Source organism: Megalops cyprinoides, chromosome 3 (assembly GCF_013368585.1).
Source record: "Megalops cyprinoides isolate fMegCyp1 chromosome 3, fMegCyp1.pri, whole genome shotgun sequence".
Classification (NCBI taxonomy): Eukaryota; Metazoa; Chordata; class Actinopteri; order Elopiformes; family Megalopidae; genus Megalops; species Megalops cyprinoides.
Genome location: NC_050585.1, coordinates 20,598,992 through 20,625,224, shown reverse-complemented (window position 1 = coordinate 20,625,224; position 26,233 = coordinate 20,598,992). Strand labels below are relative to the sequence as shown.

The following is a 26,233-nucleotide window of genomic DNA, read 5'->3' as shown; positions in this document are numbered from 1 at the left end:
GACCTCTTGTGAAAAGATTTGATATTGAGTGTACTGATGTTAAGCCCTATTGGCACGTGGTCATTTTATCCACATTTTATCCGTAATGTGTTACATGTGGAAGGAAGCAGGAAATTTGAAGCTGGTTAACCACTTTTGCTACTTTATGGAATACCAAAAGTTTAGGCTGTCTATACAGGAGAAACCAAAAGTGAGAGACATAATTTGAGATATTGATAATTACCACTTCTGGGACTGAAGCCCTCCAGTGGTGGCAGGTCCAATGGCGAATGAAAGGTAGCAGCTATCTAGGTAGCTTCAAACCAGTTAGCTAGCTAACTAGCCAGTTAATCTCTGTTGATTTACCATCTGAATTAATATGAATAGCTGGCTAATATAATAATGATGATCATGATCATGCTGACGACAATTATAGGCTGATAATGACCTAATTAATAAATTACAACAAATGTTTTTATTTCAGTGTTTTATTCACGCATTGTAGTTCCTTATTGTACACTTGCTAAAAGGGCAATGGAATCGTATAAAATCAAAATAATTTACCAAACGACTAGCATGGGTTGATAGAGAGGACCTACATGTTCAGCAAAATGGTAGTCTCACGTTTGGGTCACAAGCAGGTTGCTTATGATAAAGCATTTGTAAATGCCTATAGCAGTGGTGTAGTCTACGTGATACGCAGGTCTACACCGTATTCCCACTAAGAAAGCGCCAAGATTTCCGTATACCCATATATATATTTGTTTTCTGCAGTTTTGCAGATCGGAAGTTACAATCGCAAACTCCAACGTGCGGTTTCACAAGTTTTATTTATTTATTTAGAATTACAATTGCGATTAGTGTTTCGCTTTTACAGTTCGCCGTTTACAAGCGCAGTTGTGTTGTATCTTTGCTTTTTCGTATTTAAGGCACGATTCGACCTTCGTAGGATTTTAGCGGGTAACTATGCATAATAGAGAACGGCTGTGATGAAAGTCGCTGGACCGAAGCGTTTGCTAATTTGCACATGGGCACCTTACCGGCGTTTGCCTTATTTCTTTTGGAGGGATTTTTAGTTTCAGATAATAACGGTGTGCGGATTTTTCGTATCATAGTTTGTTTCTCTAAGCTGACACACCGTAATAAGCGCTGAGTTCAGTGTTCAGTGGTTTATTTCAAACTTTAGTATTTCAGTTGTAAAAATGTCATTGCGTTCACACAAAAAAATGGATACTTCAACTTTATCGGAATGGCAAACGTCGTATTGCTCAAATTTGTGTGCTTGCGTAAGTGGTCCGAGTGGGCTGGAGCAGGCTTGAAATTCGTGTAAATATCCAGCTGTATAAATGGATAACATGTAACAATGGTAACGTATGTAAATCTCTCTGGATAGGATCGACTGCTATATGGCAATAATGTAATCTGGCCCACTATGTCACACTGTTCGAAACTTCCACGCCACACTCACATCGACTGGTGTACTGCATATATGGGTGTCAGGGCAACTCGGTCATAAAATCTCAGACGTTCACCGTATTTAGTCTCTGAAACCTGTGGCGTACAACACGTCTTCACTCAATAAATGCGATTGTACTATGTATTATAGTCGTAGAACCCCTAGGTGAACTTCTGTTTATGATGACGCAACCACAGATCACAAAACGAAGGTTTGTGAACACGTGGACTTACGTCCAACACTCAAAGGGTCAATAATGCACCGTGCACCTGCTTTACCACAGATGAACTTCTGGCCCACTGCAGTGTCAGCGAAACATCACCGTGGTTAGCAGAGAGCAGGAGTGTTAGACTAATATATGTTAACTTCCCATAAGGGTTCTATATGGAGTCATCGAAACAATATTGAGCTGAAGATGTTTGCCAGTACTATGACATAATAGTTCGACTTCTGGGGATTTGTTCTAATTGAGTCAGACTCCTGAAAAAACACTGGAGAAACACATCAAAGAACAGCTTAATATTGAAAAATAATCTGTACACATGAGAACAGTTACTGTGTAAGTGCACTGAAGATCAGTTTGTGTGTGTGTGTGTGTGTGTGTGTAGCAATTCAAAATATAGAATATAGAATATTTGCAGTTCAGTGACAGGGTGATGCTACGGTGGCTAGTAGAGGTTGCAAAGTTGACAAAGTACATCTCAGTACATTGCTGTAAAAAACACAAGTGTTTATATATGTGAGTAACTTGGTTGCAGCTCACGATGAGTTCTGACTGGACACACTGTCCCCCCTTCCATTTGCTAATATTGACATTTCTGCTGAGTTAATGGCTCACTCAGTCATGACCTGTGTGAGTGTTCAGGATAATGTTAATCTGAATTTGGAGTTTGGGAGGAGGGTTAGGAAGAGTTGGGGTAGGGAGTGGTGTCATGAGGGAGTGAGGTGGTCCTATCTGTCGGGGTATCAGTCATGCACTCAGAACCATTTGCCCATCTCCCTCTGGACTCAGAGAGAGCGTGAGAGAAAGGACAGGTGGACGTCCATCACAAGATTTCTCCATCTGTTTCTGATCCTGGCTCCTCAGAATGCTGGGTCTGCTGTTAACCACCTGCCTGCTTCTTCACAGTGCCATTTCCAGAGGCACTGATGAACCGTAAGTGGAGCCATTAGCCAGCTAGGTTCAGTCAGATCATTCATTTGGTCAAATGGAGTAAACTTGATCACATTTTAACCACAAAATAGACTGCAATGTACTTTCATTCTGGTTCATAGTGATAACAATTCTACAGCCACTACTCATAATAACAAGACATGGTCATAAGGAATATAACAATGCTAATAATAGTAATGATATTGACAAGTTTGTTTTCCAAAATTCTCTTTCACGCTGGTAAAATGATTGAAAAGCTTTTTTTTTTCAAATGAATGTGAAATGAGTTTCAGGATGTTTAATGACTAAAGTTAAAACCTCAGCTACTTTCACACTGATCTGGCATGGCAGTTTGTGACTCTTAGCTCAGTACGTGAGGGAAAAGTGAACTATAAAAACAAATTTGTGAAGGAGTGTACAGTGGCATGAAGCAAAGTAATAGTTTTGAAACTTGTTTCTGTGTGAAACTTGTAACACCGTGTTGCCTAGCAGTGCAAGGATTCACATAGTACGGTATAACAGTCAAGTGATTATTTGGTGTTGTTTTTTACCTTGGTTTGTTTTGCGAGTGCATTTGAACTGATAGTCCAATGAGTTGGTAGTTTAGGCTTTCAGCTGGCTGCTTATCGCTCATTAACTGAATAGGGCATCTATTGGGTGTGTCTGTGCTGAAGCAGCAGCCTTGTCCCACAAAGACTACAATGAACAAAGACAAAGGGGTCTGTCTCAGGGATTCCATCAAGGGAAGCCACTGGGCAGGCCCTGTCTCATCACTATCTCATATTGCTATTGTTAATTAACTTAATGAGCTATATGCATCTAATTCCATCCATTATGTGGCATGGTTTCTTTTCAGGACATGTGTTTTAATGGTGTTGGAGTGGTACACTATCTGTATATATTGTGTTGCACTGGTGTGTATGGCCAGATGTGCATTTGTGGTCTCAGCCTTGCATGTTTGACACTGGCAGTTTTTCATGTGTGGATGCTGGTGTTCTTGTTTGTGTAACGTTTGGCATCATTTTGTGAGATGCCCTTTACTCTTGACTGTGGGAGTTGCTCTCGATAAGAGTGACTGCTAGATGTTACATGTAAATGTAACCTTAAATGTCATCATATTGTACGTCACTCTGGATAAAAGTGTCTGCCAAGCGTCAATATGTAAACGTAAAGGTAAAATTGTATTATTAGATACAGCACACACAGAGCTATATAATGTCTTCTTGAATGTTGCTTGTCAGCAAGTTACGACTCAATAACGCAACAGTTGTTTCAGCCAGAGGGAAAGGTTGGCTATTGCACATTATACAGGCCAGATAGGCAAAATGACTCATATGAGTCTCATTTGGAAACAGTTCAGTTTATTCTTTGCTCTGTGTAATGATGCACTGATAATTATTTATGTAATTATGCTCTGGCATCACTCAATGTATGCTACGTTGTCATCTTAAACCAGAGTTTGGGACTCTAGCCAAAGGAAGGCTGTTCTTTTCATGGCTGTGTTTACATTTTCAATACAGCAATATGTGTGTGTTGCTTCTTGTTCTACACTGTATTCGTGGATGACTGTGAACTCTTAACCTTCAGTTGTCAGGAACTAGAAATACTTTTGCCTCTTCTGGCACATCTAGAAAAATTTCACGTATATGAATACTTCTATTTCACCTTCTATCTTCCCTGTTCTCTTTTTCTTCTCATGTTAGTATTTATCTGGTGACAATGACCTCCCAAACAATAGGAGGCAGCACTGAGACACTGTGTGCCCAAATTCATCTTGTGAAGGAACCCCTCTCCTTTCTGGTTATTCTGGAAATGGAAGGTGCCAGCAACACCACTTTGTTGGAGGAAACAGTCACAACAGAGTTCCATCGCTGTGTGCAGTTCCAGGTCTGCTTCATTAAAATATGGTCATTGTTGGGCTTACAATTCACTTCAATTGTGGGAAAGTTGAAAGTATATTTCATATGTGCTTTTAATAGTAACTTTTATTACATTTCCCTCTCCCTCAATCCCAGGTTCCCCATGTGGTCACTGAGACTGTGGTGACCATTCATGGCACAATCCAGTGGGGAGAAATGCTTTTGAGCAAGAAAACTAAAATCGTGATCAAACCACCCACTTACCTCACCATTGTACAAACAGACAAGCCCATCTACAAACCGGGACAGACTGGTTATTTTCAGATATTTCTTGGTCTTATTAATTTCACTGAAGACTGTTGTGAAACAACTCCATGAATAGAATAGGGCTACAACTATCAACCAATAGAGGGGATGCTATTGAATGTGATAACAAATAATTTATCTGATGACAGTGTCCAGGATGATGATCACTGTGAATCACACAGTATTATGAAAGAAACCTGTGATATCAATAATGGTAAAAATGTTTCAGTTAAAAAAACATTTAAAATTTGAGTGTTCAAGTAAAACCTGAGAAATGTAATTACTTTTTTAAAGGTATTTGTTATATATGTTTGTTATATATTTTCACTCTATATTTGGATAAATGTTACTGAGAATTTTCTCCACAGCAGTTTCACTGTCTTTGTCTTTTGTTCCAGTCCAGTTCCGCGTCGTCTCTCTGGATTCCAGTTTAGCGTCTTACAGCCAAGTGGTAAGAAATCATTGCGTGTGAACAGACTGAGGCAGGGAGACAACAATGACAGTATGTGGACAGTAAAGACGGATGTGAATTTTACAGATATGTGATTTAACTCAAATTAGACAAAAAGTAAAATATCATTTATTTATGTATTTATTAATTATATTAAATAATTATATTAATAATGATTGATATAGTTACACATCTCTTTAGCCTTATTGTAATAAAACATCTGCCTCTGAAATTGTATGTTGGAAGTGTTGTGGGGAGTAAGGGCAGGACTGTGGGAAAGCAGCATGCTGAAGCAATATGATTAAGCTCAGGATTCACTCACACCAATTTGCAAAGCCTTTCAAACAACAGACGTAAATGGCAGACAGAGGGAAAACATGCTCTTTAATCTGTGAATCTGATTGGCTAAAACATGATATTTTTCCTCTTTTTTACAGTACAGGACTGTGGAGTTGCAGGTATGGCACCTTGAACAGTAAGAGCCGTTCTCAGTTAAATCCTGATGCAGTCTTTATGAATTTGAGGTTATTTTTGTGGGTGTAACCAGCCTGTGAATGATAGTGAGTATGTGACCTGGGCTGTCTGGTTAAGTAAGACATGGGTTCAGTTGCCCAGCTCCGAGGCTTAGTCAGTCCGCACATATCTAGAGAGGCATAGCCAATCAAAGATGAATGACCTACAGGCCAAACCTCCTCAGGAAATGAAACAATCCAGGCGCTTATTCTCTGTCTCCATCTATCACTGTCTATTTTGGGGGTAAACCAGTCTGTCCATCACCTTAACCACCCCTCTCCTCACGTCTTACTCTTGCTTTCTTCTCTGTCTCCTTTCAAAGGACCCTGAAAGGAACCGCATCGCCCAGTGGTTGAACCAGTCCACCACCAGTGGCATTCTGGACCTGTCCCACCCTACAACTACTGAGGCCAAGCAGGGTGTCTACACCATCACCACCCGGACTAAGAGGGGCCATAAAACTACCCACACCTTTGAGATCATAGAATATGGTCAGGACCCATTTTTGTGTGACCACCACTGACTGAGTTGTGCTGGTGCAAATGTACTCACTGAAGGGCATCATGGTTTGGATTGTGGCTGTTGCTGAAAGTATTAAGCACATTATCTTTTCCATGTTCCTCGCATATTTAAAATGTATTCTTTGAGCTAAATTTTTTTTTGCTCATGTAAACCCCTGAGGCTTATTTTTATATCATTTTTCTTTTAGTCCTTCCCAAGTTTGAGGTAAAAATCCACCTCCCTGACATCATAACTGTTTTGGACACTGAGGTGACCGTGAAGATTTGTGGGAAGTAAGTGAGGTCACGTTTTCAGAGGCTCACATGCACTTGTCAGTAACACGCAATAAATACACTGAAGGGTGTTTCACAAAGTGTATGTAAACAGTTTGTTATATTATGAATATAATTATATGTTGAATCTAAACGGTTTTCAGGGGGATTATATTTTAGCAGGCACCCAATCTGTTTTTGACATACATTCAGTGCTTTACCTTCTTTGTATCATGTAACAGAAGTATCCAAAAAGAACTTGACGACAATGTTTTATTTATTGTTATATATATTATTATTCATTTTGTGAAGATTTTATGGTTTAGATATTAGAATGTTGACATATATATTGAAAAAAAGTGGCAGCAAGAAATGCTTTGAAGTTGTCCAGAAGAAAATCCCTTGTCCTGCTCTGTATGTATGTATGTATGTATGACATGCTGTTCCACAAGGATATGTTCTTTTTCATTGCAAAGTGGGTAAAATGATTTCTGAACATGGTGTCAACTTCCATAGTAACGCAGTCAACGTGCAATTATACATTTCTATACATTTGTGTGTCTGTGTCCAGGTACACCTATGGGAAGCCTGTCCTAGGGTCAGTGAGAGCAGAATTTTGCAGCAGGGATTATCGGTGGCGACCTTCAGTACCTCGGAGGCTATTTAATCACAGTGATCCCAAGTGTCTGACACAGAGTGCCATGCGGGTGAGGTGTTCTTAGCACACTGACAGTTCTGAATCTTTGGAAGAGAACATGAAGTCTCTGTCATTACCCCTACAAAATGTAACATGCCATAATATAGAATTATTGCTACATAATGTTTGTATGTGTGTGTTTATCTATGATTAACTGAGATGATTGAGGTACTAATGTTGGAGCTTTTTCACTATTCAGTTTGTCCTTCATTGTTTGCCCACTCTTTTGTCTTGCACAGTAGGTGGCACTTTTATTATTATGATACCATATAGATGAGGTCACAGGAACAGGTGTTGAGGTGTTGCCTGATTGGGGGAGCACACAGTTTCGAACCGTGCAGCCTTCAAAAGGTCTTCAAAAGGCTGAACTCGCATTCAAAAGCCTTCAAAAGGCTGAACTCACATTACAGTTTTATGTTATGTTATGTTGTTGTGTTAGGTATAACACAATGGATTTATCAAGACCACATTCTGGTGTAATTTCTAAACACTACAATCATGAAGTATTATGCTAAGATGGCTGTCAGTTGTCTAGCCAGACAAGTGTTGCACAACAGTCAATTTACATTGTCCAATTAAACTCGTTCTGATGTTATAGCGTTAGTTCTTGTGTGAATGGTAACAGGTATATATCCAGCAAGCTAGGTTATAAACTCATTATGTAATTCTAAAAAAGATAACTAAATAAAAATGTCCACTAACAAATAATTATTGTAGTTAATGCAAGGAAACTAGCTGAATGTACAGCTCTAGCACCAACAAATTTCAAGCCTGAATGGCTACCAAAATACCAAACTGTGTTAGCTGGCAAGCTTGACAGACAGGCACACATGCACATATGTTTTCATCCTTTCGAATACTGGTCTATGCCAAACTGTCTGATTAATATACCAATGAAATCTGCTAATCTGCTAAAACATGAAGTATATTTTGATCAATTGAAACACCCAAGGTGCCAAATCCCAAGGCCCCATTTGCCTGATGAATTGACCAAGTACAATACTGCAGAATGGCAGTGTGGCTCTTTTGAGGTGCCTGTCTGACTGCTGACTGCAATATATGTTTTTTGCCTCAGACTGACAAAACCGGATGTGCCACACAAACAATCAACATGACTGACTTTAACAGGGAAGGATTACAAGTTTTTGGTGGCAGATTTACTGTGGAGAGTGAGATTGAGGAAGATGGAACAGGTGAGTATTTCTGTGACTTTGTTCACTTTCATTCAGAGCTTCATAAGTGTTCTTCTAGAGTCCATTTGGTTCCACAAAGGTAATCACTGATAGCCACTGAACACATAAACTAAATGACATAACAAATACTTTATTCACTGAAAAAAAGATGGATTGCATGGAAACTTCTTTCAGATCTTTGCGATATTAGAAAAAGTATCTGTATTGCTCTGAATTAAAATGCACATTTCAAATTAACGGACAAATTACATACTTGAATGTACTGGAGTTGGCAGTAAGACAAATTAGAATATGTACTCATGAAAAACTATAAAAAAGGAATTTCATATTTTGAGATTTCAGCAATTGTTCGTTATTTCAAGGACAGCAGTGCTTTAATGTAATGTAAACAGCAACATTCTGCTTCCAGATTGTATCAGAGGCTATTGACCATCTTGACCACCAATGGCTGTCTTTTTTAGGTGTTGTGTTGAAGGGCAGTGGCAGTATGAAGTTTACTCCAAATGATGTTTTTCTTGAGTTTCAAGATGCCCCCTCCTCTTTCAGGCCAGGAATAAACTGTGAGGGAAAGGTAATGATGCTCTTTAAGGACTGTCTTGTTACTGGGTACACTAGTGTGACATTTAATTTTGCTTTGAAATTTGAATATTGTACAGCCTGTTGATATTAAACAATGACAAAGTCAAACATTGGTAATATAATTTAAATACTTACTGTATATATCAGCCAGAACTTATATGTACAGTTATGCTTCACAGTACAATGATCTGCTACTTAAACAGTAGTGACAATGTAGTCATAAATGTCAGCTTGTTACACAATTCTTACTGCATGGAAAACTCTTAACGTTTCATAAAATTACAGACATGTACCTCTATAATCATTTACTCTAAAATTACAATGGCTGGAGCCTTTTGCAGTTTGGAGTCTGAGAGCTGAAGTCAGGTCTCTTGAACAGGAGGAAAGCCATGCAACATTTTTGCTGGACGAACACTCATCTCAGCTGTGGACAGAGACTGCATTTTACATGTGTGTCACATCTTTCAGATCCTTGTGAAAAGAGCAGACTCCTCTCCTGTGCCCGACAAGTCTGTCGTCCTATACAATCGTCACATTTCAAATTCAGAAAACTGGACACTGACTACTGACAGCAATGGTGTGGCCCACTTTTCACTTGACACTAGTTCCTGGAAGGGGGAATCTGTCTTGCTAGAGGTTAGGTCACTTGTAACTCTGTCTCTATTGTTAGACTCTGATTAAGTTGCAGATGTGAAAATGTGATTAAAGAAGACATTCTATGCACAAAAATGAAATGCTTAACAATAGGTCTGATATCATGAAACATCATGTCTCAAATATGAACAGGTAGAGACAGGAAATTTTGCATATTTTTCAGATTAAAAGACTACCAACTGTGAGCAAAAGAACAAGAAGAACAAGAAAAAGCCTTCAAATATATTACGCAATTACTTTGTGTAACATGGGATAGGCTTGCCATGGCTGAATATACCAAAATAGATGCATACTTATATCTTTACATAAATAAAACTTTACATAAACACAAGCTATGACCATGGCAGCAGACTTGTATTCAGCATTAAAATGCATTACATAAGTATTAAGTGTTAAGTGGTTTTCATATTTCGTAAAACATGTATGTACTCATTTTTTTCCTGAATGCATTTTCAGTCTTTAGATCTTAGTCTGTACTCATGAAAAGCTTTCATTTTTAAGATTTGAGTATATATATGTATATCGGCATATTTGAAACATTCAGTTGTAATTCACTCCACATATAGTTTGCACATAAAATTCTTGTATTTTATACATTTTTCTCTTGAAAAATTCTTTTTGACATAGTTTGTGTTCTTTAAAAGTTATTGTGTGAAAAGTAGCCTGTATCTGTCCAGTACATTAAACATTGTAAGTATTTTTGGCATCAAGTTTTTAAGAATGAATGTACCTTAAGATATCTCAGTTTCTGTTATTTTATTCATCCATCTTCCTGTGTGAGTGGCACTGCCAATGCAACTTCCCTCATACATTTCAGAGCTGGGGATTCTGGGAAATCAAGTTGTGCTTTTTGGCCCGAAAGACCAATATGCATTTATTCCTAATACATTTACAAATACAATGCTGGATTTTGTAGTCATTGAACCTTATTTCTGTACTTTCAGGCAACACAATGTGTGTAATGCACCCTGGTAGAGGCACAGAAGCAGTATTATCTTGTTATAGTATTATCTAGTATATCTTGTTGCAGGTTATAAGAAAGAGTGTCTTGGTGGTTTTGCTGTAGCCGGGTGTTTTGTGAATAAATGTTATCTTCTACCTCTGCTCCTCTGCATACAGGCACGGCTCTCTCTGAAGATGTCAGGCATTAGGCATGGTTCCTACCATCAAAATTATAAGAGTGCTTACCATAATGTTAAAGCATTTTATTCAAAAAGCAAGAGCTTCCTGAAGATCAAGCAGGCAAAAGAGAAGCTCCCATGTGATGAGGATGGTCAGCTCCTGGTACATTATGCCATCCAAAGGGAGGAGCTTAGTGGGCAGAAAAACCTGGAATTTTTCTACCTGGTGAGTTCTCATCTCTCACATAGTAGAGTTTTGGTGAATCCATACAGCTTTCAGAGGGGGTGTTGTGGGGAGGGGGGGGGGGGGGTGAAACAACATCCCGAAGATTCCATTGGCATATAATGATTCTACAGGTGGAGCTCGGGCAAGGAAAATCGGCCTGAGTCGCCATGACCAACATATGTCTTTGCTATCAGCTGCTATTGGGGGTGTTTTGTCTTGAGACTCTACCCCCCACCCAGGTTTACCTGACTCCAGGTGACTCTTCCTTTGTTACCCAGGTCCTGTCCAAAGGGAGCATGGTCCAGCATGGCCGTTCTACAGTGACATTGAGTGATGGAGAAGGTGACGAATCCTGCACCGTGTTTCTGAATGTTTCATGAATGAGCATTCCACCATTATACACACAAATTATGAAAGGCTGTCACATGAGTACCCCGGCAGAGCCAAACACCAGGAAGTCATCCTGCTGAAATTATGGGTGTTTGGTGTTTGTTCCAGTTAAGATAGGGAAGCTGTCCTTAACGCTGGAGAGGGTAGAAGAGCTGGTCCCTTATGCCCAGGTGGTGGTGTACACGGTGTTGCCTATGGGTGAGATTGTGGCAGACAGCTGTGACTTCCCCATCCAGTTGTGCTTCAGAAACAAGGTAACCAGCACCTGCCCAGTGGTCTGTAATGCAACATTACACTACTCTGCACTACCAGGACTATGAAAAACCCTGAGTTATATATGCCTGTTATAACAAAAAACTGAGTCAGCTGTGTTGTGTTTACCATTCTCTATTTGCTTATCCATTGATTTTTCGGGAATGGGTGCAGTGAGTGAGACAGGAGCGGGGCACTGTGAAATGTGGACAGTGTGGGTGGGTGACACCAAAGTGTGAGAAAATGGCTCTCAAACAGTGCTGCTTTGTTCTTGTTTTATTCACAGGTCATATATGGGGCTTAATAACCATTTGATGGTTTTGTTCCAGGTGTCTCTCCAGTTCTCCTCCCCCCAGCAGCTCCCTGGGGAGAAGACGTCTCTGGAGCTGCAGGCCCAGCCGGGGTCTCTGTGCTCCCTGAGGGCCATCGACCAGAGCGTCCTCCTGAAGAAGCCAGAGAAGGAGCTCAATGCAAAGGCGGTGAGACTAGACCCAGAGCGGCCCCGCTCAATCACTGCCACAGCCTGGCATACTTCCTAAAGAGACCTGCAGTTTGTGCCTTTTCACCTCATCATGGAGTGTTGACCCAACTTGTGTAACAGCGACTGAGGCAATAATGTAGTCATGAGGCCAGGAGTGTGTCCGTCTCTCTCTGTCTGTCACTCCCTTTACATACAGCCTTTTCCAGGAGCTTTCACTTCCATCTTAACAGAGGTGCTGTAGTACACAGCAGACAGGCAAATACACTCTAGAGAAATGTGCAGTCCTGTGTACACACAATCTTTGCACGTAATGTAAGAATTCCAATTTTTCTAATGAAGTAAATACATTAAGACAACTGCATAAATAATACTCTTCATCTCTCTGTCTATCTCCTTCTCTCAGGTATATGATCAACTGCCTCTTCAGAGGCTAACTCGGTACCCCAATCAAGTGTGGGAGCAACCTCCCTGCATTGATGAGCCACTGTCAGGAGAAGATATTAAACCAAAAGTAGGATTCATAAACTTTCATGGTGAGAAAGAGGACACCTACACTGTCTTTATGGTAAGGGCCTTATGTTCCCAGCTGTGTGACTGGATGTAGAACTAGAGGGCTGCATGTTCAAATCCTGGGTTGGGCACAGCTGTTGCACCCTTTCAGTATGGTACCTCATCTCCACTGCTTCAGTAAATGTCTAGCTGTGTAGGTGTAAAATGTGAACTGGGTAAGCACCTTTCCCTAAATTAGGGCAATGTCTATACAAATAAATAATGGAAAATTGCATTGCTATTGATGATCTAATTAATATTCTACCTTTTGATTGCCTTCTTAAGGCACGTAAGTATACTAATGTGCATAGTTTTGTAAAATATGCTATTTAAATATTTATTTATTTATTTTATGATTTGTTAGATCTCCTCCTTCCTGTTAGTTCTAACCTGTCATAGAGTACTGTTTCTCTACCCACTGTACCTCATCAGACGGTCCTCATCATGTGCATTCCAATCATGTTTCAAAAAAGAAAGCAGCAAATGTGAACTGTTTCAGATGTCAATCACTGATTTACTTTTCAGGACTGTGTATTCTTTCCCCCACCCACACCTCCCTCTACCCGCAATGCCAATGATTTTGCATCCTGCTTTGAGGGTAAAGTGACAGACATCTGCAATTCCCTCCAGCAGTCTGCACAGGCAACCCAGTCTCACTGTAGCTGGTTCGAGTACCAACTGACTCTCTCGGCATTCTTGGGCTTTTCTAAAGCTGACTCTTTACAGCTCCTAACGGCCAACTGATGTGTCCTCCATGTGGAGTATGCAGGCATCCACACCTGCTCTCTTTCAATTTATTTCCCCCATGGTAAACTGCTCCCTGACCTCTAGCTACATAACCACAAGTCAAGGCAGAAATCAAACTACTAATTCAGAAACCAACCTTGGACCCTGTCTGATCCAATATTATAGACATGTCTCTCTCCTTCAGTCTTTCTCAAAACTGCTGGAATGGGTTGTGTGCATTCCAGGATATCATGCTGCCAAGATATCATGCTGCTAAACTTACAGAACACTAACAAGAAAGGCACCCTCATACTTTCAGTCTGTTATCAAACCATATACGCCTGCCAGATTACTCCGCTCTTCCACCTTTGATTAACTAGGCCTAGAAGAACTTCCCATTTCATTCATGTTCCATCTCCTTGCCCCCTGGTGGTGGAATGAGCTCCCCGCGAAAGTCAGAAAGGGTGGTGGTCAATGTCCAAACACTGAATCTTCCCTCAATACTGTGATAAAATTAAATTACATACAAAGCATTAGCTGCAATTTCCTGGTGACTGTATAGACCTTTTCTGTGGTGAGAAGTTAGTGGTTCAAACGTTGCTCCAATAGCGGCTTGTGGCTGTATGAGCTTGGTGGCAGAAAATGGCAATAGTCATATCTTCCTATGGCAATGATTCCCGATAATGGTGCTATATTACAGGCATGGCACTAAAAGGTTCAATGTCTATTTCACACTGGAAGACACACAGCTCACTGCACTAGATGATACTGAATGATACCTAGGAGGATTGGTGCTACTCCCCTGCCATCATCCAAACAAGTTGCAGTGAGGCTCAGACTGCACTCAGGATGAGCACTTTTCCAAATGAGCCGCTCAGGAGCCTGCTCTTTGGTATGCTTGTGGGAAAAAAGCTAAACCAAACCAAACCAACCTAACAAACGACAATGATGCTTTTAAAAACCTTATTAATCAACATGTACAACGATTATCAAGAAGAAAGAAGTTAGAGTATTACAACATGGTCAAGATAACTCATGTAGTATGAGAAATAAACCAAACCAAGGGATAAAACTCCCGATAGATGTTTCACATGCAGTCTCACTCATTGTCTAAGGTCCTACAATACTACATGTATTGTATTATTTATGAATATATACTCATTGTGTGTATTTATTTAGTTGTTGCAATGTTTAATATGCATCTGCAGTTGAAGTTTTGATGCACAAAGTCTGCATTTACTTTTATGTGTTGATGAATTTGAAATGAATTTTTGAACTTGTCAAACTGATGAACTTTTTTCACCTTGGTATTCAGGAAGTCGGGATCAAGGCCCTGACCAACTTAGAAATGAGAGCACCTGTCGATTGTTATGGTATGGTGTGTTTTTTAGTTTCTGCTCTGCATTGGAAGTGTCACTTAATTTATTGAAATTATTATTTGCATTCATTTGCAAACTTGGTGCATTAGTTGATTTCTTGAAAAGTCTGATTTGTCTACCTTTTGTGATGCTACCCATTAGGTCCAATTCTTTTCATGAGGAAGGAATTAAAATCAGAGAGTGGCGGGAGGACACACAACTTAAGGCTCTTTGGGAACTTTGTGCCCCAAATTGGCACAGTGCCAGGGATGCCTATGGAGGCACCCAGAGAAACCATTCGTACCTTCTTCCCTGAGACGTGGATCTGGGAGCTGGTACCAGTGGGGTTAGTATGACGAACACTGCACCCCTGCTGGTGTTTAACCACAGACAGGCCTCTTTTTTCAGCAGGCACAGCTCCATTCAGAAATACATTTAAACCACAAGATAAAAAACAGCAGAAAAAGGCTTAAAAAGGGATTTTCATTCATATTACTCATTTATACTTGAGTGCAGTATGCATACATACACACACAGCACTGGCAAATGCATGGGACCTAAAGGTTTATAGTTTAAGGTCTATTTTATAGCTGTGGTGAAACTCAGTGAATCTGTGCAGAACTAAAGTAGCACTGATATAAAGTTGCTTTTCTGTAGGAAGTTAGCACATTAGCTCATGGTATTTGTAGTTTGTTTCTTGACAGTGTTAAAGTCTTGTCTGATTATGCTATGATCTGCATTTCCTGATACACTGGGTTCCCTTCTTCTTCCTCCATGCAGAGATTCGGGCTCAGTGAGGGTGGAGCAGACTGTCCCAGACACCATCACTAAATGGGTGGCAAACGCATTCTGCACCTCCTCAGCTGGATTCGGCCTGGCCGCCAACACGGGCCTCACGGCCTTCCAGCCTTTCTTCCTGAGCCTGACACTGCCGTACTCCATCATCCGTGGGGAGGTGTTCACACTGAAGGCCACGGTCTTCAACTACCTCTCCAAATGCATCATGGTGAGACACTGCTCAGTTCCCTGCCACCTTCACATCATGGTCCCCTTCAACGGTCATCACATGGTCCTCACTAAAGAACGTCTGAAAAGTTGATCGTCAAAGTGTTAAAAGGTCATTTATGCTCCCCAATGTTGGTTGATTCTCAGGTCATTACCAACAGGCAAGATCCACTTTCTGTGAACAAATTTTAATCAAAAATATATTGTCATGATAGTGAAGTGAAATTGTGATTCTTCTGATGAAAAGCTGTCTTCAAAATTTTTTATTTTTCTTCTTTTCCTTTGCGCGTCCAAATTGCTCCCGCTTCCCTTGACGTGTGACTTTTACCGCACCTCTCGTGAATTTAACAAATTTTTTTCTGTAGAAGGTTTTTTGAAATTCCTCTCAAAATGAAAGCTCAAGTCAGCAGTCAGTCTTGAAGTGTTACTCCGACCACAGCGGTTGTTAGCCCAAGTAGTAAAAACTGCCTGTTTGAATTTGAGTGTTGATGTGTGTCTGTGTTTCCTGTACCTTCAGGTGCAGGTCAGTCTGGCGGAATCGGCGCAGTTCACAGCTCAGCCGTGTGATGGCTGCCAGTACAGGCGGTGTCTCTGTGGAGAGGAGAGTGACACATTCAGCTGGGTCCTCACCCCAACCGCTCTGGGTGAGTCACTGAGCCCCCCTGTACTGTATGACCCCCCAGCATGGCACATTGGGGGAACATTCACCCTCTGTAACATCTCAGCCAGCTTTTATATTGCCTTTAAGCACAGAAATCTTTAGCTTCCAACAGAAGTGATGTGAGTGAGAGGTGCCGTGTGTGTTTGTAAGTGAGGCTGTGTCTGTGCTCTCCAAGGTGAGGTGAGCATTAAAGCCAGTGCAGAGGCCCTGAGTACCGAGGACCTGTGTGGCAATGAGGTGGTCACTGTGCCTGAGAGGGGACAAATCGACACTGTGGTCCGAAAGCTGCTGGTGGAGGTGAGAGGCCACCCTGTTGCACTACACAGCCATTTATCTGCTTATGTAATGGAGGCAGCAGTGCACTTGGTTAAGCAAGGTACTCAGCTGGAGGTTGCATGCTTTACATTTTTTATTTTTATTTCATTACATTTTTATTTATATTAATCACTAAATTTTATAGATATGAACAAAAACTGAAAATTGTAAAACTGAAATACAATATGTTGTCCCCAAAGTGCATGTCATATATATGAAATATATATGAAAAACATCCTGTAAATTCCAACCCATATGAATAATATATATCTTATATCTGGGGTTTTATATTTGCCCGTGTAACTGTTTGATAGAGTTCATTATAACTGATCTCTCTCTGTTTCAGCCTGAGGGCACAGAGCAGACCATCAGCCACAATGCCCTGCTGTGCCCTAAAGGTCACACCTCTTTCCTCTCCCTCACCCAGTAACACAATATAACACATTAGGGACATTTTGAAAATGTTTTACAGTTTGTCAAAATGTATTGATTATTAGTGTCATTTCTGAGTATATTATCAAACTTAGAACACTGAAATTCAAATAAAACTGAAAAAAAAAAACACCTAACGTCTGACTACAGTCACTGCCTTGAATTCTGTACTGGCCAAATGGTTGTGCTCATTAATGGAATCACCCTGTAATGAAGCCCATTAGTTTACTTCTGCCTGACTGTCATCCCTGTGTCCTCCAGATGGTGCTGTGGAGAAGGTAATTTCTCTGGAGCTCCCAGAAGTCTTTGTGGAGGGCTCTGCCAAGGCCTTTCTCTCGGTGCTGGGTGAGAAATCTCTCCTCCTCCTGCTAGTTTTTAAATCAAGGCCTATCACAGGATATACACAGTGTGCTCTGCAGCAGGTTAGGGGGAGAGAAATTAATGGATGAATTAATGTTTTTTTTCAAAGTATGAAGGCCCAAAGAAGATGGGGTGTTTGTATACCAATATTGCTGTTTAATAGTGTGTGTGCATTGTTGTGCAAGTCTGTGGGTGTTGATGTTGCTGTATCAGTGCATGCCTTTACTGATGTTCCAATTGCAATGTGTGTGTTGATGTTGCTGTGGTGGTGCGTGTATGTGTGTGGGAGTGCTGATGCTGCTGTGACAGTTTCTGTACTGGTAGTGCAGTGTGTGCGTATGCATTTGTGTATATGTTGATTGTGGTTGTGGCCCCTCCCACAGGAGACCTGATGGGGCGCGCTATGAGGAACCTGGATGGCTTGTTGGCCATGCCGTACGGCTGTGGAGAGCAGAACATGCTGCGCTTCGCCCCCAACATCTTCATCCTCAGATACCTGGAGAGCACCGGACAACTGACACCGGAGATCAGGGCCAAAGCCGTCACCTTCCTGGAGAGTGGTGAGTAGGGGGTGGGGCCAGGGAGCAGGCGTCTCATTAGCTATTGTACTGGGGACAGATCACTAGTGTCACCAACTTGAAGATTTGATCACCAGATGTAGAGACTGAGAAGGAGAGAGAGAAAATACAGTAGCATCAGATTTTTATTTAATTCATTACTGTCTTTAAAAAGGAAAAAATAACTTGTAGGTTTAATGTGAAGATGGAAGTTGAATGTTTCTTTATTAGATAATGTAGCTGAGCTGCAAACATTTGGGCCCCATTGGCAGATGCCCTCCTGCCTGTATATTGTATATATCTATATTATATTGTATTCTATTGTATGTGAATGGGAATTCCACCTTCTCTGTGCTCACCTTCTCCTGCAGGTTATCAGCGCGAGCTGAACTACAAGCACAGAGACGGCTCCTACAGTGCCTTTGGACAGAGTGACCCCTCAGGGAACACCTGGTCAGTCTGAGTATCTGCTGTCTCACTCCTTCCAGACACAGAAGAGGGAAACTCTTCACTGCTCCTCACCAGAGCTCACAGACACAGGGAGCCTTCACAGAACAGTTTACGATTATACCACCACTGTTACACCACATTACTCTGTGTGTGTGTGTGTGTGTGTGTTTATTGTACATGTGAGGAGATGGGACAATCAAACACACACAACTTTCTTGAACATGCATGGCTGAAGAAAGTTCTCAGTGGGATGGACCCAGTGCTGTCCTCTTAGGGCCCTCTTGTCTTTAGTCCTGAGATCTCCTGTGTCTGTGTGTCCAGGCTCACCGCGTTTGTGATGAAGTCTTTTGGAGGCGCAAGGCCGTACATCTTTATTGACCCTAAGCATATTGCCAGCGCCAAGACATGGCTCAGCCTTCAGCAGCAGGAGGATGGCTGCATCAGGTCTGTGGGGAAACTCTTCCACAATGAGATGAAGGTGAGAGGGAACAGATGAGTATATTTTGTTCTCATTAGCTGTACATGTAGAACGTATTCACTCTTAAATTGTTTATGCAGATATAGGGAGGGTCACTTTTCAAAAAAGGTATATTCAAAGGGGAAACCCCATCTCATTTTAATTTTAATTTTAAAAACTAATTCTTATGTTTACTGCTAAAATTTCTTTGGGGCAGGGTGTTGGCTGAATGATGTGTTTCTATGGAAACTGTGTTTACAGGGCGGAGTCAGTGATGAGGTGATGTTGACCGCCTATGTCACAGCAGCTCTCCTTGAACTGGACAGGAACGTCACTGTGAGTACACAGCAGAAACTGTTGTCATGACAACCTCTACTGATGAGGAGGGTCCCTGCACTACATTAAACTACACCGTGTAACAAATTTTAACTTTTTTTTTGTTCCTGGGTAGTAAGTGTTATTTCCTAATTGCTTATGCCTAAAAAGTATAGAAAATGGCTATTATTACCTTCAAACTTTGCTTTTGTGACCAGGACAGTTAAGATCTTATAAGTTTATGTAACTTATACAAAAGTGACCACAAAGGATTTAGAAGTGAGTAGTTTTTCGAGATTTACGATTATACTGTAAATCACTTTCACAAATCAGCAACCAAATATCCCATCATGTTCTCGTTATATGCTCCTTGGTAGCGGTTTTCAAAGTCCAGTATATCCTGGTGGAAGGGCTCGCCTTTGAATAATATATTTCAAAATATCACTGTTCTGATCACAAAAGCAAAGTTTGGAGGGAATAATAGCCATTTTTTATACTTTTTAGGCATACGCAATTAGGAAATAACACTTACTACCCAGGAACAAAAATTGTGTTACATAGCAGACACCGCTTATCCAGAGTGACTTACATAGGCTATAATTTTACATGTTTGATTTTACATGATTAATTTTACAATTTTACACAGTTTAGAGAGGGGAGTATTTACTGAGGCAACTGTAGGTAAAGTACCTTGGGGTACAACAGCAGTGGCCTAGCAGGAATCAAACCTTTTAACTACAGTGTCACAGGAGTGGTGTTAATCAGGTCATGTGAGGTCATGTACACTGTATACATCACGGTTGTGTGATACATACATACATATAAATATACAGTATATAACAGGATTGGCAATGATTCATGTATTGTCAATTGTACATTGAATATCTATATCCAGTACGTTTACTCATCTTATTTTTATACTATTATGTGGTTCCTTTCCTGTGCTTATCAGGACCCCATGGTGCAGAGGAGCCTGTCGTGTCTGAAACTGGCCTCAGATCAGCTCAACAGCACCTACGCCACTGCCCTGTTCTCCTACACCTTCTCCCTGGCCGGAGACCATGATATGAGGATGCATCTTATTGGCCAGCTGGATAGAGTGGCCAAGACCACAGGTAACCCTACTTATGAGAATTACAGGTGATGACTTCCAAGACAAGAAGCTCCTCCCTACATACACGGACTGCTTCAAAGGCTACAGTTAGGCAGATTTCAATGTTTTCAGACTTCTCATTTGCTTTCAAGCTTCCATTGCTTTGTATTTATGATGATCACTGTTCATTTACATTATTACATTTGCCTAGAATCCTGTACATACTTTTTGCAACTTGCACGTTCAGGTATGAGTACGAGGGTTAATGTGAACAAAAAGGGATATCAGGTGTGGCTTACCTGTGTCTGTTGTTTTTAGGAAATGGACGGCACTGGGAACGTGCTGAGGCATCTGGGATAGACTCACTGTCGGTGGAGATGACCTCCTATGTTCTTCTGGCCCTCCTCTCTGGGCCTCCCCTTCCTGGTTTCAACTTGAGCTACTCCTCCACCATCGTCCGCTGGCTGGCCCAGCAGCAGAACCCTTATGGAGGCTTCTCCTCCACACAGGTCCCCAGACCTTTCTTTTTGTCTATCTCCCTTTTTTTATCTGAACCTCATTTTATTTGCTTGGTTTCATTTCTACTGACCTGCTTAAGTTTCCACATCATGTGATTTCATTACTTCTTCTCTGGCTGTCTTTTGTGGTCTTTATACATTTTTCTCTCCCCTCTGCTGTTCAGTTCACAGTACACAGCAGTTTCACTTTGATTATTTGCCTGTTTTTTCTCCCTCCCTTCGGCCTTTCCCATTTTCCTTCTCTCTCTGTTATCCTCTCTTTCCTTCTTCAGGACACAGTGGTGGCTCTGCAGGCTCTGACGCTGTACGGTGCTGCCACCTTCAGTCCGGGAGGTGCCAGCACAGTGACAGTGGCCTCTACAGGCAGCTATAAGCAGCAGTTCAGTGTGGATCAGCACAACAGGCTGCTGTACCAGGAAGAGCAGCTGCAGGAGGTGCCTGGAGTCTACAGCATCAAGGCGGAGGGCGAGTCCTGTGTGTTTGTGCAGGTCAGTACTGAGCTGTATGGTGGCTCTACCCTGTACTGCAGTTACCTCACACATCCTGATCCTCAGTGCTGTGTCCAACACACCAGATTTCCGTCAGACTAGACCAGACCTGTCACTAATCTTGTCAGTAGATCACAGCTGCAGCTTCCTGTCTCAGGTGTCCCATGACTGTTGTGACAGACAGGACATCTCAGTCGGTTCATTGTCCCTCAAACGTGTCTCTGCCTTTCAGATCGCTCTGCACTACCACATCCCCCCTCCTCCAGACTCCTCCTCCTTCACCATCATGGCCACAGCAGCAGGGAACTGCAGCAGCACACGGAGGCCGTCCCTGGTGGTGACTGTGGATGTCAGGTGGGCTTTGGTTCTGTTTGTATGCGGATGTGAGGTGGGCTTTGGTTCTGTCTGTATGCGGATGTCAGATGTTTCAGAGAATCTTTTGCTGTGGTATACTTTCAGCTGTTGCACAGAAAACAGAAAGAAGGAACAGAAGCAGAGGTGGAGGGAAAGAGAGAGAATGTAGCTGATTTGATTTTATGGAACAGGTACAATGGTAGGCGGGAGGAGACCAACATGGTGATCATCAGCGTCCGCCTCCTGTCTGGATTTCTCCTGGATAAGAGCTCTCTCACCCCTGTAAGTCTCTCTCAGAGAAACACTCTTCCTTCTTGTAATGTCTCGTCTGGCATGGAGAAGTAATGTGTGGTGATATGTACATGTATGCACAGAGATATATCACTAGATAGATGAAAACATGACATACATTTCACAGTGTGTCCACTATTACTCTTTGAAATAGTCTGAAGAGCATGCACTCAGACATGTAACTTAACCATGTTTCTGTGGTTCATTCCTGCAGCTGAAAGCTGATCCCACTGTCAAACGTGTTGAAGAGGAAGAAGGTCATGTGACCATCTATCTGGATGAGGTAAGTCCGCAAACCCAAAGACTACATGAGCACCAGTGCATTCTTATAAGGTAATTCATCTAGTAACCAAAAGGTTGCAGGTTCCATTCCCAGAGTGGGCATTGCTGTTATACCTTCATCAAGATAGTCATCCCAAATTGCTTCATTAAACACTCACTTGTGTAAATGGATAAGCTATATGTACAAATGTAAGTTAAATGTTTCCCTGGACAATGCCATCTTCTACTAGTGTGAAAATGCGATAGCACAGTTCCTGAATTACCCCTCGGTTATGATTTGCCATCTGTCATTCTATCAATCTCAATAAACTGAATAAGATATGTGATATTATATTGCTTCACACTCATTGAAATAAAGGGTTATTTATGGTTGCTGAATTCAATGAGATGACTGTGTGCCTTGGGATGCAATGATTAATAGTGTTTGCCTTTGTTCCAGTTGAAGAGGATGGAGCCCAAGCAGTATAATCTGACCATGGTGGAGGATGTACCGGTGAGGAACCTGAAGCCCGCTGTGGTGAAGGTTTATGACTACTACAAGAAAAGTAAGACACCGGCACCTGCACTCCCTACAGCTCTCCTGCTTTAACACTCACACCGACTGTCTAACATTTCCTACATTCAATCTAGATATCTAGATATCACTGAATGCAATTTAAAATAGTATGTACACAGCAATGCACTCTGATGACTATCAAGGAAGATGATCATGCAATGGAAACAGTGAAGCATGTAAAAGCTATGCGTGCACACAAGCTAAAAATCATGTAGAGGCAAACTGCTCTTATCTAATTTATGTCAGTTAATCACACACCCATCATATTTAAGAGATGTGGCACTGCCTAACCTTTCTGCTGTAGTGTTTGATTGATCACATAGATTGATGCAGCTCCTAACTTTTTTGAGTTTGCGACAGTGTGGAAAAGGCAGAACCTTTTACTGATGAGACATTATCCTTGATTTTTAGGTGACGAGGCGGTGAGTGAGTACAACTCCCCCTGTGCCCAGGGTAAGTACTGAATGGCCACTGTCCAGCCTTCCATCAATGACTCACCATATGTGTAACATGAGCAACGATAATGCCAGCTTCAGCTGCTGCAACTTTAATGCAGTACGTATGAGAGCTAGAGTTTTTACAATGGACCAGGATGGTCACCTGAATTGTGTGACTTGTGATAAAGGGATGAGTATCAGGTCAGACTGGTGAGAATTTGTATTTATGACAGGAGGATCAACAAAATGAGCAGGATGGAAAAGTGTTGGCAGAATAAAAACAGGCTTGGGACATTTAAAATATTGGTTGCTGTATTGTGTGAGAAGGCTAGGGGATCAGTATTCTAGAACAACTCAGGCAGGAAATTAGATCCTACAGCATTTTTGAGTAGGGGATTCCACTGGCCAAATTCTTGGTCTAGTTTGCTGAAATCTGACAATGTAGGCATGCCACATTTAACTCGGGGAAAAAAGATCCATCCTGTCCACAACACTTGTGCTGAGGACCCCCTTAAAAATAAGGAACTAAATAAAGAGTATTTATTCAGTAATCCAAAATGGCACATACAAAGTAAATGCAACTGGAGGAAATAAAATGTTCCCTGCTGCTGTTGATTTGTTCATAACAATTGAACATAACAGCTTAGGCTGTACTGTTCATTGAAAGCAGAGGGAACTTAAGTGAATTTCCTCTGCGGTGATGCGGTTCTGTTGTGTTCTTGTTGCAGGTGATGAGTTTAACCAGCTGTGAAGGGGGTTGGAGGGACCAGCTACATCACTCTCCCCTCTCTGTGCGCTGGACCATGGGAATGGACTCACAAGCTCCTATTGATAAAACTTAATGGGGAATGAATGCATTTTGTCAATGTCTAAAGTCCAATGGTGACTGTAACAAATTGGCACATACCAAGATGTCATCAGGCCAATTAGGAAGTGGAAACAGTACTTGTGAAAAAGAAAAGTGAAGTTTTCAAATGGACACAAATAAAGAATACAGCAAAATTTGTTTCAAATTGTATGAGTCATATCTAAATCATGGTGCTTTGCTCCTCTTTAAATCATGGAAACATGCCTTATTCGTTTGCTAAGGTATTCCTACCTAGCAATATGACTGATATCCCTGTACCTCACTAACTGCTCTTTTTGTGATCCATAAAAATGCAGTTGAATACCTTATTGAATATTATTTTTTTGTAAGGTCAATAATAGTTAATAAGGTTATTGAAAAACAAGTATTCTACCTTTTGCAATTTGTCATGAATGGTGTCAGTTACTGAAAATTATTCAGCTCGGTAAAAAGAGTCAAAATGCCCATCACTAGAAGGAAGTATTGGTTAAACAGAGAAGTGTTGTAGTGATGTTGCTCAGAGCCTGGGAGCTTTGGACTGAGACAGTTACAGTACTAGACAGCTGTGCGTTAACATTTGCTGTAACACGGTCTCTTAATTGTTCATGAGAGTGGACAAATACATACTTATGTCATTGTGCAACCCAAAGGTGAACGGTGATCATAGATTATGTTCACAATGAAGCAGCTCACACGATCACAATTGAGGACCATCCTGTGGTACATAACTGTACATAAGTTGTGAGAACAGTTAATATAATTCTTGCTATAATTCATGTATGTTAATTCTAAGTAAGACATAAAAACGACCTCAGACACTGTTATTGGTTTAGCTGTTAGCTGGCTATTCTGGCTATTACCGTGCTAACCCACGAGTCCCTGCGTGTGTGCAAGACGGTCACCTAGTGGAGGTTAGTCTGGGTTAGCCAATTTTGAAAGTTAACATTGTAATGAATGCTAGCTTCTCTTTACCTCTTCCGTAAACTAACGCTAGACAGCCCAGCTCTAGTTCAATTATTGATAACTGGGAAAAATGAACCAGTGTGTAACGTGAACATACCTGGTCTGCGTAGCACACTGTTTCGGGAATGAAGGTGGTCAAGGGTAGGGGCCCTGTTCTGCTCAGTTTTCAACTGTTTCTGTTGCGGCCATTAATAACCTTTAAAAACACCCTGCTGCTGATGACGCACAAGTTTTAAATGTTTGCCTCAGTCAGCGCAAAGAATATTCTCTATGCCTGAACAAAGGTAATTATGGTAACAGGTTGCGATTTGCTACTTTAACTGGCTAGGGGAGCCATAATACATGATTGTGATAATTGTCAAAAATCAAAACGAAATGACCATTACATAATCACGTAATAAGGGTGATGGAAGTGTAATGTAACGGGAATGTAACAGGAATGTATTTAAAGCATCTCTTTGTAATAAGAATGTAGATTTCAACTTAGCTGAACCAGTGGATGTTGTAATAGTAAAACAAGCCATTTTCTTTCCCCAGCCCATGACTCAGATATATTAATATAAATTGGTATATGTTCTGAGCCAGCTAATCTGATGCACCTCCACCTGATTTACTGTAGTTAGCTCTTTTGTACACTGATAGAAGCTCCCAGTTTGTTTACAGTGGTTTTTCAGTGGTTTACAGTTGTAACTTAATGGCTAGTTGTCATAATGTCACTCACAGTGCAGCATTGCTATAGTTTCACTGTTTGTGTTTTATTTTATTGTTTATGCATTTATTTATTCAGTGGTTTAGCTACTGAACAGTATTCTTTGGCACAAATAATTATATAAGCACTATGTAAGCACAAACATCAACCTGTTATTTGTTTTCTTTGGCAACAGTCCTTTACAATAAGGTATGACAAGTTTTACTCCACTTATTGGAACTGTACAACTGTACTTACCATTTCATATCAAAACCTATCTGAGTAGCTACTTTGCTAACTACTCATGCTTATATATATATTCATTGGTAATGGTAAGTGTAATTCCATCAACTGTTGGTGTTAATAATGTGTTCCCATTGGGCCACAGAAAGATTACTCTGCATTGTCTGCCATGTCATGGTGTGGTCCTTCAATGAGGGATTTTGTG

At 41.1% G+C, this 26,233-nt stretch overlaps 1 protein-coding gene across 1 annotated transcript; it reads left to right on the top strand.

Moving 5' to 3' along the window:
* Positions 1-2,349: 2,349 nt before the first annotated feature.
* LOC118774271 (alpha-2-macroglobulin-like) lies at positions 2,350-24,300 on the top strand. The gene is made up of 36 exons (XM_036523493.1): positions 2,350-2,591; positions 4,292-4,475; positions 4,604-4,760; positions 5,152-5,204; positions 5,642-5,662; positions 6,040-6,208; positions 6,427-6,511; positions 7,062-7,197; positions 8,263-8,380; positions 8,842-8,951; positions 9,428-9,595; positions 10,733-10,960; positions 11,239-11,302; positions 11,459-11,604; positions 11,932-12,081; positions 12,487-12,648; positions 14,674-14,731; positions 14,879-15,062; positions 15,497-15,722; positions 16,239-16,365; positions 16,558-16,679; positions 17,044-17,095; positions 17,391-17,474; positions 17,873-18,049; positions 18,418-18,499; positions 18,818-18,974; positions 19,215-19,289; positions 20,221-20,383; positions 20,680-20,870; positions 21,152-21,367; positions 21,600-21,721; positions 21,913-22,003; positions 22,227-22,295; positions 22,734-22,839; positions 23,262-23,303; positions 24,016-24,300. The coding sequence occupies exons 1-36, from the start codon at positions 2,524-2,526 to the stop codon at positions 24,036-24,038; spliced, it is 4,386 nt and encodes a 1,461-aa protein (XP_036379386.1). The 5' UTR covers positions 2,350-2,523; the 3' UTR covers positions 24,039-24,300.
* The last annotated feature ends 1,933 nt before the right edge of the window (positions 24,301-26,233 follow it).

Bases quoted from the DNA above. Each gene is read 5' to 3' on its own strand.
- LOC118774271 (XM_036523493.1), top strand. From the start codon at position 2,524: ATGCTGGGTCTGCTGTTAACCACCTGCCTGCTTCTTCACAGTGCCATT. The intron at 12,649-14,673 runs GTAAGGGCCTTA...CTTGGTATTCAG, and splicing joins ACACCTACACTGTCTTTATG to GAAGTCGGGATCAAGGCCCT. The intron at 20,384-20,679 runs GTAACCCTACTT...TGTTGTTTTTAG, and splicing joins TAGAGTGGCCAAGACCACAG to GAAATGGACGGCACTGGGAA.